Here is a 16,783-nt window from a genome sequence, read left to right on the forward strand (position 1 = left end):
GATTCCATAGCCCTGAGCTATGGCAGTTGAAGTGGTATCAAACTGAAGTTATTCTGCAGTAAATGTAACCCTCCTGCTAACTCTCCGAAACCAGGTTGCCTTGGTCTTTTGGGCTCTTCCAGACAGGCGCTATATCCCAGAATCTGATCCCAGGTTTACTGCTTATATGAGTCCGCACTGTCAGATAATCTGGGATAAACAGAAAACTTATTATCAGATCCTGGGATATAGGACCTGTCTGGAAGGGTTCTTTGATTCACACCATGGATTCTTTTTGGTTCCAATGATTATTGGGATTTATTTCAAGTGGATCTACACAAGGGTTAGAAATTCTCACTCTGCGTTTATTTAGTATTCACCTTACTTGCAAAGGTGGTTACAAGGAAACAATATTTTCTGTCTCTTCCATCTATTCCTTCACATATATACACTCAGCCAAAGGTCTACTTCCGAGTGTGGTCCCACTTTAACTTAGCATCTCAGGCCCCATCTACACTCCCATATAAAATCCAGATTATCTGCTTTGAACTGGATTATGTTAGTCTACACTGCCATGCATTCCAGTTCAAAGTAGATAATCTGGATTTTATATGGCAATGTAGATGAGGCCTCACTGACTGTACCAAGACTTTTTGTTTTACATAAGAAGCCCACATTCTCATTTACTTTGAATGGGCAGGCTGGGTCTTTGCAGCTAGCCTGGGCTGGGTTGAAAGAAAGGGAAAGGAAACCTAAAGTCTAGTAGAGATGCAGGATGACTTTACAACAGCAGAAAGAAAGCACAGGCTCTTCTTTTATTGTGTTGTTGAAGGCTTTCAGGACCAGAATCACTGGGTTGCTGGGAGTTCTCTGGGCTGTATAGCCATGTTCCAGCAGCATTCTCTCCTGACATTTTGCCTGCATCTATGGCAGGCACCCTCAGAAGTTAAGAGATCTGTTGGAAACTAGGCAAGTGGGGTTTATATATCTGTGGACTGTCCAGGGTGGGAGAAAGAACTCTTGATTGTTTGAAGCAAGTGTGAATGTTACAATTGGCGGCCAGCTTGATTAACATTGAATAGCCTTGCAGCTTCAAGGTCTAGCTGTTTCCTCTCTGGGAGGAATCCTTTGTTGGGGTGTTAGCTGGCCCTGATTGGTTCTGATTCTGGCCCTGATTTGCATCTGTAGAATGTCCAGGGTGGGAGACAGAACTTTTGTCTGCTTGAGGCAATTGTGAATGTTGCAATTGGCTAGCTTGATTAGCATTGAATAGCCTGGCTCCTTCAAAGCCCGGCTGTTTCCTGCCTAGGGGAATCTTTTGTTGGGAGGTGTTACCTAACCCTGATTGTTTCCTATCTGGAAACTTTCTTTCTCTTTCTCTAAATTCCTCAGTAAATTGGAGTCTCTCCCTTAATGTTGAGGAGTACAATCAGCCCTCCATATCCACAGTTTCTGTATTCATGAATTCAACCACCACTCCAATAAATAATCTCAGAGCCCTTCCACACAGCCATATAACTCAGAAAATCCCACAAGATCTGCTTGGAACTGGCTTATCTGAGTCCACACTACTATATATCCCAGTTCAAAGCAGAAAATGTGGGGTTTTATTTAGCTGTGTGGAAGGGGCCTGAGAGGAACCTGACCTTGGGGGCAACCGGGTTTTCCTTCTCTGCTAGTCTTCTGTGTGAATGTCTAGGTAGGCAGGTAGGTGGGGGGGGGGGGGGGAGGAAGGAAGGAGGGAGGGAGGGAGGCAAGGAGAGAGGTAAGGAAGGAGGGAGGGAAGGAAGGAAGGAGGGAAGGAAGGAGGGAAGGAAGGAAGGAGGGAGGGAAGGAAGGAAGGAAGGAAGGAAGGAAGGAAGGAGGGAGGCAAAGAGAGAGGTAAGGAAGGAGGGAGAGAAGGAGGGAGGGAGGGAGGGAGGGAGGGAGGGAAGGAAGGAAGGAAGGAAGGAAGGAAGGAAGGAAGGAGGGAGGGAGGCAAAGAGAGGTAAGGAAGGAGGGAGAGAAGGAAGGAAGGAGGGAGGGAGGGAGGGAGGGAGGGAAGGAAGGAAGGAAGGAAGGAAGGAAGGGGGAAAAAGGAGAGAAGGAAGGAAGGAGGGAAGGAAGGAAGGAGGCAAGGAGAGAGGTAAAGAAGGAGGGAGGGAAGGAAGGAAGGAGGGAGGGAGGAGGGAAGGAAGGAAGGAGGAAAGGAAGGGAGGAAGGGACGGAGGGAGGGAGGGAGGAAGGAAGAAAGGCAAGGAGAGAGGTAAAGAAGGAGGGAGGGAGGGAAGGAAGGAAGGAGGGAGGAGGGAGGGAAGGAGGGAAGGAAGGAAGGAAGGAAGGAGGCAAGGAGAGAGGTAAGGAAGGAGGGAGGGAGGGAGGGAAGGAGGGAGGGAGGGAGGGAGGGAAGGAAGGAAGGAAGGAGGGAGGGAGGGAGGGAGGGAAGGAAGGAAGGAAGGAAGGAAGGAAGGAAGCGAGGAAGGAAGGGGGGAAGGAAGGAGGGAGGAAGGGAGGGAGGGAAGGGAGGCAGGGAGGGTATTGTCAAACACAGCCAGGCGGATATGAATCTGCAAAGAGAAACGCAGCTAGAATCCAAAACAAAGCTCCTGGTTGTGTGTGAGGGAGTGGGAGCGTTCTCGCGGTTTGGAAGGGGAAGAAGGAGACATCGGGGGAGTGTGCCCATCTATCAGGAGGGCTTTGATTGTGCACTCGACTAGGACTCAGTCCTTTCCAACTCTGGGATTCTACCATCCCGCTATAGCTTTAGCCACCCACCAACTTTTTGGATACGAACAAGGGTGGGTCCCTCTCCCAGGTCCTTTAATCCAGTTAAAGCGGACAATCTGGATTTGGTATGGCAGTGTAGTCTCCACACCAAGATCTTCCAAGGATCCTTGTGTGTGTGTGTGAGGAGTGAATTGAGAAACTGCAAAGTCGCTTCTGATGTGAGAGCATTGGCCACCTGCAAGGACGTTGCCCAGGGGATGCTGGCATGTTTTGATGGTGTTTTTCCCATCCTCGTGGGAAGCATCTGTCATGTCGAGCTGGAGCTGACAGAGGGAGCTTAAGCCACGCTCCCAGAATTCGAACCCCTGCCCTCTCCATCTGCAGTCCTGCCGGCAGAAGGGTTTAACCCATTGCGCCACCGGGGGCTCCTGTTCGGGGGAAAGGACTGATCCCGGAGTATGAGATAGCGGATTGGCGCCGATAACGCTTCTCTTGAAGGGAAGGGGCGCCTGATTTCGGGAGGTGCGGGGCCTCCTTCTAGATTCCTTTCCCTCCCCAGTGGGATCAAGACCTCTCTAGGGTTCGCCTGGAGCAGAGTTCTCGTTTCCGGATCCCATCTTCCTCGCGCCATCCGCCTTCTTCCAGCGCGGAGTCAAAGTGCCCTTTCCAAATGCGACAAGACCACACACACAAGGGAGAGAGAGACCCAAGGGCTGGAAACTGCACTGCTGGCTCTCCGCCCAAACACCAGGGCTTGGGAACGGAACTATAACTCTCCCAGAGGAAAGACTGAGATCGTGTCCTTCCATACAGCCGTATATCTCAGAATATCTAGGCGGAAAATCCCACAAGATCTGCTTGGAACTGGGTTATGTGAGTCCACACTGCCATATATCCCATGAAATCCCACAAGATCTGCTTGGAACCGGGCTATCTGAGTCCACACTGCCATATATCCCAGAACATCCCACAATATCTGCTTGGAACCTGATTATCTGAGCCCACACTGTCATATATCCCAGAAAACCCCACAAAATCTGCTTGGAACCGGGTTATCTCAGCCCACACTCATATATCCCAGCAAGTCCCACAGGATCTGCTTGGAACTGGGTTATATGAGTCCACACTGCCATATATCCCAGAAAACCCCACAAGATCTGCTTGGAACCGGGTTATCTGAGCCCACACTGACATATATCCCAGAAATCCCACAGGATCTGCTTGGAACCGGATTATCTGAGCCCACACTGTCATATATCCCAGAAAATCCCACAGGATCTGCTTGGAACTGGGTTATCTGAGGGCCTTCCCACCCAACCCCATATCCCAGATCAAGGTAGAAAAACCCACACGATCTGCTTGGACCCGGGTTATCTGAGGGCCCTCCTACACTACAAGGCAAAAAATCCAACATCTGCTTTGAACTGGATTATCCCTCGGATAATGTGGGATTTCCTGCCTTGATATTCTGGAATATAGGGCTGTGTGGAAGGGCCCTTAGTTATCTGAGCCCACACTGCCCTATATCCCAGTTCAAAGCAGATAATGTGGGATTTTATTCAGATGTATATCCCAGAATATCAAGGCAGGAAATCCCACAATATATGCTTTGAACTGAGTTATCTGAGCCCACACTGCCATATATCTCAGTTCAAAGCAGATCAGGTGGGACTGTATTCAGCTGCGTGGAAGGGGCCTTAGATTGAGATATAATAGGACCTCATCTCACTAGAGAATGAATCTAGTTTAAATCCGAATTCTGGGGTTTGTAGTTTAGTGAGGCTGTTAAGGCTGTTAAGGCTCCTCCCTAAACTACAAACCTCAGAATTTCCTGCCTTGATATTGTGGAATATGGGACCTTGTGGAAGGGCCCTTAGTTACCTGAGCCCACCCTGCCATATATCCCAGTTCAAAGCAGATCAGGTGGAAGGGGCCCTAGATTGAGATATAATAGGACCTCATCACACTAGAGAATGAATCTAGTTTAAATCCGGTTTCTGCCTGCTGCCGAATTCTGGGGTTTGTAGTTTGATGAGGCTGTTAAGGCTCCTCCCTAAACTACAAACCTCAGAAGCAGAAACCGGATTGAAAGTGGATTCATTCTCTAGTGTGATGAGGTCCCTAGACGGGCATCTACGCTGTAGAATGAATGGAGTGTGGCTCAATGCGGTGGAATCCGGAGGTCTCCGCTCTCTTTGCCAAACTCTTGAGCCCTGGGTACCGAACTATAGTCATCCCACAGTGTAGAAGGAAAGAGAGGCAAGGAAAGAGAGCAAACACCTCGGAGGAGCGCATTGCAGCCCTTCCCCGACCCTCCTCCTTAACTTTTCCCCCGATCTCGCCGCGCAAGGTCCTCAAACCTCAAGGAGATGCCACCGAGGAGCCCTTGAGGCAGGATCCAGGCTGCGGGAGGAGGGAGCAGAGCCCCCCAATCCGAGAAATAGTAAATAGTAGCGATGCTGTCTTGCCTGCTTCCTCTTCATTCTCTCTTCTTTATGCCGCCTGAGCATCCTCAGCATCCTCCTCCTCCTCCTCTTCCTCCGATGCCCTGCATCCCGCTCGCCCAATCAGGAGCCGCGCTGCCTGCGCCACGTGACGGAGTGGGGAACCTGCTGCCGCCGCGCGCCCAAGCGCCAGAGGGAGGATGATGCGGGAGGAGAAGAAGGCGGCGGCGGCGGCGGTGGAAGCGGCAAAGCTTTAGCTGCGGACTCTGGACTCTCCTCTCCTCCTGCTTCCCTTGCTTCCTTCCTTCCTTCCTCCCGGCTCAGCCCGACCCCTTATGGCAGCGGCTGCTCCTTCCTCCTCTTCCTCCTCCTCCTCCTCCTCCTTCTTCATCCTCCCTCCTCCCTTTGCTCCCCGGGCTGGGCCTCGGAGGAAACTCTTAGGATCGCGCGCAGAACTGCTTCCCCGCCTCGCGCCATGCCGGGACGCCTCCTCCGCCTTCGCTGCTGCCGCTGCCGCTGCGGCTTGCTAGACTCCCCGGGATGCTAAGGCATTCGCTCCCTCCGCCAGCCTGGAGAGAGAGCCCGGTCCGCTTCGGGGGGCGCTTGGCCTCTGCTTGAGCCCCGCGGGAGGAGGAGGAGGAGACATGGGCTGGCCCGACGCCTCCCCGGCCCGGCACTGCCACGGAGGAGGAGGAGGAGGAGGGGGTGGCTGGACCTTGAGCGACTGCTTGTGCTGGTTCCTCCTGCCGGGGATGGTCTTCTTCCTGGCCCGCCCGGCCAAGCTGGCCGCTTTCCCTACCTCCTTAAGCGACTGCCAAACGCCCACCGGGTGGAATTGCTCTGGTAAGGGCTTGCCCGAGGGGCAAAGAGCCTTTCTTACTGCTTATATATGGAAGGGAGAGGGACAATGCATGGCCATCTGTCGGGAGGGCTTTGGTTGTGCATTGAATTGCTCTGGTAAGGTCTTTTTACTACTAATATATGGAAGGGAGAGGGAGAATGCATGGCCAGCTGTCGGGAAGGCTTTGGCTGTGCATTGAAGGTCTTGCCCACCTGGCAAGAGTCTAATATATGGAAGGGAGAGGGACAATGCATGGCCATCTGTCGGGAAGGCTTTGGTTGTGCATTGAATTGCTCTGGTAAGGTCTTTTTACTACTAATATATGGAAGGGAGAGGGAGAATGCATGGCCATCTGTCGGGAAGGCTTTGGTTGTGCATTGAAGGTCTTGCCTGCCTGCCTGGCAAGAGTCTTTTTTACTACTAATATATGGAAGGGAGAGAGACAATGCATGACCATCCTTTGGGAAGGCTTTGGTTGTGCATTGAAGGTCTTGCCCGCCTGGCAACAGTCTTTTTTACTACTAATATATGGAAGGAAGAAGGACAATGCATGGTCATCTGTCAGGAAGGCTTTAGCTGTGCACTGAATTGCTCTGGTAAGGTCTTGGCCGCCTACTAATATATGGAAGGGAGAGTGACAATGCAAGGCCATCTGTCAGGAAGGCTTTGGTTGTGCATTGAATTGCTCTGCTAAGGTCTTGCCCACCTGACAAGAGCCTTTCTCTATTCTTACCATTGTTGATATATGGAAGGGAGAGCCTTCTGTTGGGAAGGCTTTGGTTGTGCAAAGAATTGCTCTGATAAGGTCTTGCCCTTGTGTCAAGAACCTTTCTTTATTCCTAACATTGCTAATATATGGGAGAGGGACAATGCATGGCCATCTGTTGGGAAGGCTTTGGTTGTGCATTGAATTGCTCTGGTAAGCAAGAGCATTTCTTATTCATACCATAGCTAATATATGGAATGGAGAGAGACAATGCATGGCCATCTGTCGGGAGGGCTTTGATTGTGCATTGAATTGCTCTGGTAAGGTCTCGCCCGCATGGCAAGAGCCCTTCTTTATTCCTACCTTTGCTAATATATGGAAGAGAGAGGGAGAATGCATGACCATCTGTCAGGAGGGCTTTGCTTGTGTATTCCGACACCACAGAATGGGTTGGGTTGCATGCATGGCCCGGCTCCCTGACTCAAACCTTCACCCCTTCCACATAGCTGAGTAAAATCCCACCTGATCTGCTTTGAACTGGGATATATGGCAGTATGGACTCAGATAACCCAGTTCCAAGCAGATATTGTGGGAGTTTTCTGCCTTGATAGTCTGGCTCTTTTTGTATTGCTGTTAGGATGCAGATGGGGCTGATCCTTCAGAGCATTCAAAGTTAGAGCAGGCGGCGGAAAAAGGGAAAGAGATTGAGAGAGAGAGAGAGAGAGAGAGAGAGGAGGCAATACTTTATCAAGGTGATCAATTGCAACACTCACACTTGCCTCCAACAGACAAGAGTTCTTTCTCCCACCCTGGACATTCCACAGATATATAAACTCCACTTGCCTAGTTTCCAACAGATATATAAACCCCACTTGCCTGGTTTCCAACAGACCTCATAACTTCTGAGGATGCCTGCCATAGATGTAGGTGAAACATCAGGAGAGAATGCTTCTGGAACATAGCCATGGAAACACACAGCAACCCACAACAAAGTCTACTTTTTGGATGTGTTTATTTATTTGAGGGGTGGTTGAATCCATGGATACAGAAACCGTGGATATGGAGGGCTGATTGTACCCCTCAACTTTAAGGGAGAGACTCCAATATAGTGAGGGATCCAGAAAAAGAAAGTTTTCAGACAGGAAACAATCCCTACCTCCCAACAAAGGATTTCCCCAGGCAGGAAGCAGCCAGGCTTTGAAGCTGCAATGCTAATCAAGGAGGCCAATAGATAAGAGTTCTTTCTCCCACCCTGGACATTCCACAGATATAGAAGCCTCACTTGCTTAGTTTCCAACAGACTTCTCAACCTCTGAGGATGTCTTCCATAGATGTGGGTGAAATGTCAGAAGAAAATGCTTCTGGAGCATGGTCATACAGCCCAGAAAACTCAGACCAACTCAGGGCCTTCCACAAAGCTATATAATCCAGAAACTCCTATGATATATGCTTTGAACTGTGTTATCTGAGTCCACACTGCTATATATTCCAGTTCAAAGCAAAAAATATTTTATTCAGCTGTGTGGCAAGGGACCCCAGTGATTCTAGCTATGAAAGTCTTTGACAAGGCACTACATCAAGCTGGCTCGGTCTGAAGCAGCAGTGCTGAGAGCTTTCAGGAAGGCAAGGGTTGTCTCTCCTTTCCAAGAAGCCAGCAAATCTGATCACTTGGAAAGCTCCTTCTCCTTTACTGCTACATATATAGATTCAGGAATCCTTCCTGCAAATGGGATTCCTAAATTTCTCCTTACCCTCCTATGAACTTTTTCCAATACTGATATGGAAGAGAATGTTGGCTGAAGTCAAAATATATCCCTTCCCCAATTGAAGCTGATCCTAGGAGGGCAAGTTTTCAGCTCCTCGAAGCTGTTCTCTCCTCCTTCCTTCTTTCAGATGCCATTAAACAGTCTCCTTGTTTTGCTTTCTCTGGTCAGTTTCAGCCCCACTTCAAGTGGGCTGCCAGACGCCATCCAAGTGCACTGGACTAATTGAATCAGGAAGAGGCTGTGGGGAGTTTATTGCCTCTCTTGCCTTGTCAGTTGCCTTTTTTTCCTGTGATCGGCTTCATCCTGGGAGAGGTTAATTGTAGCCCTGTCTGGAGGGTTTGTTGTTTGCCAATTGTGCAGAGATGCCCAGACAGTCTTGCTTTTTGCAAAAATTGTTTCCGGGAGTCTCCAGGATGAATCTCTCCGCATCCCTTCCTTAGAGCAGGATTGGTCTTCTCTGGATACACTGGAATAAGGCTAGGTTTCCTCATACATTTGGAAGAGCAGCTTATCCTTCACCAGTTATACTATATTATTATTATTATTATTATTATTGTTATTATCATTATTATTCATGATTTATTATTTATATTATCATTATCATTATTCATGTTTTTATTATTTTACTTATATTATTATCATTATTATTCATGTTTTATTATTTTATTTATATTGTTATAATCATCATTATTATTCATGATTTATTATTTTATTTATATTATCATTTATGTTTTTATTATTTTATTTATATTATTATTCATGTTTTTATTATTTTATTTATATCATCATCATTATTATTCATGTTTTTATTATTTTATTTATTATATTATATATTTATATTTTATTTATTATATTATATATTTATATTTTATTATTATAATTCATGCTTTATTATTTTATTATAATTCATGTTTATTATTATTATTACTACATAACTATTGGTATATAAAGCCACCAATGGACAGTAGTCATTTTACACACTCTAATAATAGTAAAACATGTGTACACTATTGGTATATAAAGCCACCAATGGACAGTCGTCATTTTACACATTCTAATAATAGTAAAACATGTGTACACTATTGGTATATAAAGCCACCAATGGACAGTAGTCATTTTACACATTCTAATAATAGTAAAACATGTGTACACTATTTGAAAGAAAACTATGTTAACTCTATACCTCTTTAACACCCCCTGTCCTTGCTTTGAAGCACAACCCAAGTCCACAATTGCCTTGCATTGACTTCTTTCATTATGTTAAGTCAGATTTGAAACCCAAAGCTAGTCCTTCATCCTCACAATAACTATTCAGCCCATCCTTCTGATGTTCAAACTATCCCTGAAATTGCTTAGGGTGTGTAATAGGAATGTGATGCTTTCGGTGCCGTGTCTATCTCCCTGATGTCAAAGACATTGCTACCAATTACAAAAAAAGCAGTTTTGCTGTATGTTTTCATTTCAAGTAAGCAGCCAAGATGCAGCTGAGACCATGAAGATATTAATGCAACTGATAGCTTGATAGGATTCAGAGCCTAAAGGTGCCTGTTTTGCTTAATACCTTGCTACACAGCCTTAGAAGATGATGGCATCGAGCTCAGGTTCTCCAATATGAGCTGGCATTGCTGAGCTGAATCTTCAGCCAGATCGGTTAGCCTGCCTGTCAAAACTGGAAGGAAGGAGCTAGGCTCTCTCAGCAGCTTTCACGAATCTGGCACTCCTCCTATTAACCTGGAGGAGATCCATCTTCATTGGAATCGGACAGCCTATCACGAAAAGCACACAGCCTGTTTATCTTTGTTATTAGGAGGCTTTGTCATCTCACCACCTGGAGATATATATATATATATATATATATATATATATATATATATATATATACACACACACACACACACACACCCAGACATGTATATACAATTGCATTACACTGGAGCAGAAACACAGACAAAATATATGTCGCTTCATTTGGAGGAAATGAAATTTACTTGTGTAGAAGGAAGGAAGGAAAAATAGATAAAGCAGGGCTTTGCAAACTCCTTGAGAAACTGGAGGCAGAACAAGGCAAAGTGGGAAAGAGGGAAGACAGCTTTTCTAGGTTGCATATTGCTTCTTCAGTCCGATTAGGTGTGCCATGTGCATCTGAAAGCCATTCCTCTGTATCATTTCCCTTCCCACAGACAGAAGCTGACAGCATTTTTCTCTTTGTATTTGAGGTTACGATGACAGAGAAAACGATCTCTTTCTCTGTGACACCAATACCTGTAAATTCGATGGGGAGTGCTTACGAATCGGAGACACCGTGACTTGTGTCTGTCAGTTCAAGGTAAGAAGATGGATCTCTCCTTCCTTAATTCCTTAATGAGAATACAAATCAGGGATCTCCCTGTACAGCCCATCACTTGGCAATTTATTTCTCTGCATGCAGAGAAGTCAGAGCGAAAACCTGGCAGCGAGTCTAAAGAGCTGGCAGGACAGCCAACTGGTGTCAAGAAGATAGAGGATTCTCTGGGAAAATGTAGACGCTGTTCTTCCAAATGCCTCTTTAGGGTCCTCAGCTCCAGACTCTTAACTGCTGTGGCCTTCGAAAATTAGGATTTTCTGCCTTTCTGTATTTATCCAGTCATATAATCCCTCTCCGTACATGCAGGAGGCCCTGATACAGTTGCAGAAAAGTTGATTTGCAAGGTTTCTGTAGATTGTTGCAGTGCATCAAAGACATGCTGAGACAATGTTTTATTATTTATAGTGCTGCTTCATTTCTGCAAGGGAAAATGATTCTTGTGTAGCTTTGTCCCAACTCAAACACCAACAATATTTAAAGATAATTTCAATTGAGAAGCCCCTCGCCCTTCTTAGTGATACAATATCCAGAAAGCTGATTGGCTATCATTAAAAGGACAGAGACCAAACATTTTGAATTGTTGATGTTGCCCTGTAACAACTTGTGTATATGTGCCTTCAAGTTACTTGCCAATTTATGACAACCCCATGAGTTTAATAGGATTTTCTTGGGAAAGGAATCTTCAGAGGTGGATTTGCCAGTGTTTTACCTCTGAAATGTAGCCTGTACTGCAGTGTTGCTCAACCTTCCTAATGCCGCGATCCCTTAATCCAGTTCCTCATGTTGTGGTGACCCCCAACCATAACATTATTTTTGTTGCTACTTCATAACTGTAATTTTGCTTTTGTTATGAATCGCAATGTAAATATGGAATATGCAGGACGTATCTTCATTCACTGGACCAAATTTGGCAGAAGTACCCGAAACCCCCAAATTTGAATACTGGTGGGGTTTGGGGGTGGGATTGATTTTGCCATTTGGAAGTTGTAGTTGCTGAGATTTGAGCATTGTGAACTCCACCAACGATGGAATTGAACAAAACTTGGCACACAGAACTCCAATGACCAACAGAAAATACTGGAAGGGTTTAGTGAGCAATGACCTTGAGTTTTGGAGTTTTGGTTCACTTACATCTAGAGAGCACTGTGGACTCAAATAATGATGGATCTGGACCAAACATGGCATGAATACTCAATATGTCCAAATGTGAACACTGGTGGAGTTTGGGGAAAATAGACCTTGACATTTGGGAGTTGTAGTTGCTGGGATGTATAGTTCACCTACAATCAAAGAGCATTCTGAACCCCCACAACAATAGAATTGGGCCAATCGTTCAACACAGAACCCCCATGACCAACAGAAAATGCTGTTTTCTGATGTTCCTTGGTGACCCCTCTGACACCCCCTCATGACCCCCTCAGGGGTCCTGGCCTCCAGGTTGAGAAACACTGCTATAGTGTCTTTGTACTCATTGATGGTCTCCCATACAAATGCTAACCAGAGTTGTCCTGGCTTAGCTTTCAAGATCAAATATAGTACCTTTACCAGCTGTTTGGATTTCTGGGAGTTGAAGGCCAAAAACATCTGGGGACCCCAGGTTGAGAACCACTGCTTTAGGGAATCTAGACAGATGTAAAAGCTTACTCAAAAGTATAAAATTATTGAATAAAGTCTGATTCACATGGACTATTTGCCTCCATGTAAGAGTTCCCAAAATGTATTTTACCCACATTCGGAATTAGATATGAGGTAGCTTCTATGGAAGACAATGGAATTTATATCCAAGTAATGATTTAGAGCTGAGATCCTTAATGGAACATTAATGGAAGAAGAAAGAGTATCATGACTCAACATACCAATTAAGAATTAATTTCTTCTCAATTGTATTTGCTTTGGTGTTCTGATGACACTCTTTCACATTTTGGCATACATTAAACCTATATATTTGGGGAGCTGTACCCCAAAAAGTAGGTTCATTTTTGCAAAGTGTGGGATTTTATTTTATGGTTGCTGTTGTACCTTCTTGCAGGAGAATTATCACAAAGAAACACTGTATTGTAACTGAAAGATGTAAAAAAAAAACCCCACAAAGGACAGTTCTTTAAGAATATATGATAAACATAACCAGAATCTAACCAAATTAGACCTCCTTCTCACTCAAAACCAATCTGCTCAGCACACTGTATTTATTTATACCCTGAAAAACCTATGCTCAAATTTCTTTTCTCCCTTAAAAAGGTAAGGGGCATGAAAGTAGTCAGCAGAAATCTCAATGAAAATCCGGAGTTACTTGGAAGTTGTTTTTTTCTCAAAGGGATTGATTTAATGCACTGTCCTTACATTCCTGCCTCGGTGGATAAAGGCAGGAAATTCAGTGCCCTCGGCAGTAAAATTAAAGCAGGCACAAAGTACACTCGGTTTCTTCTGCCTGGCATCTTTAGTTTGGCCTCACAATTGGTTTAAAGTTAGTAGAGATGAGAGGACTGAAGTAAGACTTTCTCAATAGCAGAAAGAAGAGAAACTCTCTCCCAAAGAACAAAGACTGTTGTAAATATATAGCCTATCGAGTCTAGAATCTTAAGTAGAAGACTCAAGAATGATACTTCCTATCCAACCTTCCCAAAAACCTTGGTCATGAGGTATAAATGACAACGAATGACCTCTATGCAAAAGTTCTTTGGTACAGATTCCAGATACATTCCTTGGAGTTCAGGATATTATCTATATTGTTTGAATGTTGTGCTTATTTTCTAAAAGGGACACCGCTGCCACATTGTGCTTCTTCCTTAATGCTGTGTGTATGGGAGCGCTGCTTGTCATTACTCATCCATAAAACAGAATCATGTTCCAGATATGGCTGCCAATTGGCAGCCATGTTTTTGTACTGTAGAGGATTCATAGACAGAAATCTGTAGGCAACACTTGTTGTTTGAGAATTAAATATTACTCTCTCATTGTTGTTGGATGCCTTCAAGTTTGTTTTTGTTTTTTGGACTGGCCCTGTGCTAAATCATAGTAACAGCATTTTCAGAAATGACTAAAGCAATACAAGCAGTTCACTTGCTAGATGTGTTTTCTATACCTGAGTTAGGTACAATTGTTGAATCCTTCCCCTGCAATTGGTTATTTAGGGTGCTGATTCAGAAAATTACATTGGATAGACCACATCAGCTCTATCCAAGTTTGATTTATTCGAGATTTATTTAGCAGATGTTTTCGCCATGGCTTTCCTTTTAGACCAGTGGTTCCTTTTTGACCAATCGTTCCCAACCTGTGGTCCATGGATCACCAGTGGTCTGCAAGAATTCAAATATGGTCCACCACAATGAGAGCAACTGGTCTCACGAAACCCTCATATAGTGCCAAGGCTTATTAAATACTAGCCGTCCCCTGCCACACGTTGCTGTGGCCCACATGGGGGTTTTGTGTGGGAGGTTTGGCCCAATTCTATCATTGGTGGGGTTCAGAATGCTCAGTAATTATAGGTGAACTACAAATCCCAGCAACTACAACTCCCAAATGTTAAGATTCTCCCCCCCCCCCAAACTCCACCAGTGTTCACATTTGGGCATATTGAGTATTCGTGTAGAGTTTGGTTCAGATCCATCATTGATTGAGTCCACAGTGATCTCTGGATGTAGGTGAACTACAACTCCAAAGGACACTGCCCACCAAACCCTTCCAGTATTTTATGTTGGTCATGGGAGAACCGTGTGCCAAGTTTGGTTCAATTCCATCTTTGGTGGGCTTCAGAATAGTCTTTGATTGTAGGTGAACTATAAATCCCAGCAACTACAAGTCCCAAATGACAAAATCATTTTTTTTAGTGAAGGACATACATTGGGTTGTTAGGTGTCTTGTGTCCAAATTTGGTGTAAATTCGTCCAGTGGTTTTTTGAGTTCTGTTAATCCCACAAACGAACATTACATTTTTATTTATATAGATAGTTTTCTGTGGGCGAGCAGATTGTGACTAGTGGATGGCATTTGTTCCGTATCAGAAACTAGAGATGATGTGGTCTATCCAATGCAATATTCTGAATCAGCACCCCAAATAACCAAACTAAATCTAAAGTTGACCAAAAACTGATTTGTAACCCTTTTGGTACTAATGTTGGATAGTGGTCCCTGGTCAAAAAAATGTTGGGACCACTCTTTTAGACTGAGAAAGTGTAAACCTGCCCAAGGTCACTAAGTGGCTTACCGTGGCTGAGTGAGGATTTGAGCCTATGTCTACTGGAGTCTTCATCCATCCCTCAATCTGCTACACCATATGGAATGATCTTTCCTCATTTCTGCAAGTCAAACTCCTGTTAAGCCCGATTACAGGGGAAGGATTCGATAGTAAATTCCCTATATAGCAGAGGTCCTCAAACTTTTTAAACAGAGGGCCAGATCATAATCCCTCAAACTGTAGGAGGGCTGGATTATAATTTGAAAAGAAAAACATGAATGAATTCCTATGCACACAGCACATATCTTATTTGTAATGTAAAAACACTTAAAAACAATACAATAATTAAAATGAAGAACAATTTAAGCAAATATAAACTTATTAGTATTTCAATGGGAAGTGTGGGCCTGCTTTTGGCTGATGAGATAGGATTGTTGTTGTGTGCTTTCAAGTCGTTTCAGACTTAGGTTCACCCTGAGTGAGGGCCGGGTAAATGACCTCGGAGGGCCGTATCCAGCCCTCGGGCCTTAGTTTGAGGACCCCTGCTATATAGAAAAGAGATCTAGAAGCTGAGCTGTGTGTATTCCTTTAGTCATTTTTGAACCAGTGTTGGAAAATATTATTACTTAGCACAGGGCCACCCCAAAATATTTTGCTGCCTGAGACAGAGCAACAAATCCTCTCCCCATACACACATCTTAACTATATCATAAAACAACATGTCCCAAAACCACCTAAGTTACTTTTGTACTTCAGGCACAAAGTCCATACCTAATCCATCCCATTTTTTTTCCTGTAAATACAATAACAAGAAAGTAACAAACTCCCACTTTTCAGTTCTTCTGTGAAACCCAACATCTGTTGTTAATACAGAAGAGTCAGTATTAATTTAGTAACATGTTATAATAAGCAATATGTGTGTTTGGAGCCCCCGGTGGTAAAGTGGGTTAATCTGCTGAGCAGTTGAACTTGCTGACTAAAAGGTTGATGATTTGAATCCAGGGAGCGGAGTGAGTTCCTGCTGTTAGCCCCAGCTTCTGCCAACCTAGCAGTTAGAAAACATGCAAATGTGGGTAGATCAATAGGCACTGCCTCAGTGGGAAGGTAACAGTGCTCCATGCAGTCATGCCAGTCACTTGATCTTGGAGGCTTCTATGGACAACGCCAACTCTTTGACTTAGAAATTGAGATGAGCACCACTCCCCACTAGACTTAATGTCAAGTGGAAACCTTTACCTTTAATGTGTGTGTCTGTGTATAAAAGAACAGTGTATTCCAGAGAACCCTGCTTATAGTGAGCCAAAGGGAAACAAAGAAACAGAGGCAAATCTGGTGTTCTGTTCTTCATATCCGTTTTGACAGAATGGGTCTTAACCATGTTAGGCACTCATAATTTATGGGACTGCAATGGTAGGACAAAGTATGAATACTAAATAGTCACACAACTTGTGACCACCAAGATGAATGCTATCCAAGAGCAGTCAAGTAATCTTGCCTGCCAAGTACATAACACCTCCTTGTTCCCAATGCCCCAGAAAAAAATTCCAGTATTAACTAAGTCCTTGATGATCTGGCCACACATGGGTTATGGTGGGCTCTTTCCGTGTGTTGGGTAGGCTCCGTTTCAGGCTATATAAATGAAGCTTTTGTTTGGTCCTCCCTGGGCATGACATCAGCGCTGGTTTTCCTTAGGCAACTGCCAGGGCCCACCACTGGTAATTGCATCTTCCTCTCCACTTAAAAATACAACTTCTGGCTCAATGCTATGAGTAAAATCAGGCTGCTGGTTCTACCCAAATCTTTTGAAGTCTTATAATAATATT

The 16,783-nt window shown here is 44.7% G+C and overlaps 1 protein-coding gene across 1 annotated transcript in view; it reads left to right on the forward strand.

The window, feature by feature from the left end:
- Nucleotides 1–5,297: 5,297 nt before the first annotated feature.
- Nucleotides 5,298–16,783, forward strand: part of TMEFF2 (transmembrane protein with EGF like and two follistatin like domains 2) — a 297,666-nt gene continuing 286,180 nt past the window's right edge. The window contains exons 1-2 of the mRNA XM_060780754.2: nt 5,298–5,972; nt 10,659–10,768. Of these exons, the coding sequence (XP_060636737.2) occupies nt 5,774–5,972; nt 10,659–10,768 (309 nt within the window). The 5' untranslated portion in view covers nt 5,298–5,773. The remainder of the gene's footprint in view (nt 5,973–10,658; nt 10,769–16,783) is intronic.

Source organism: Anolis sagrei, chromosome 1 (genome assembly GCF_037176765.1).
Source record: "Anolis sagrei isolate rAnoSag1 chromosome 1, rAnoSag1.mat, whole genome shotgun sequence".
Classification (NCBI taxonomy): domain Eukaryota; kingdom Metazoa; phylum Chordata; class Lepidosauria; order Squamata; family Dactyloidae; genus Anolis; species Anolis sagrei.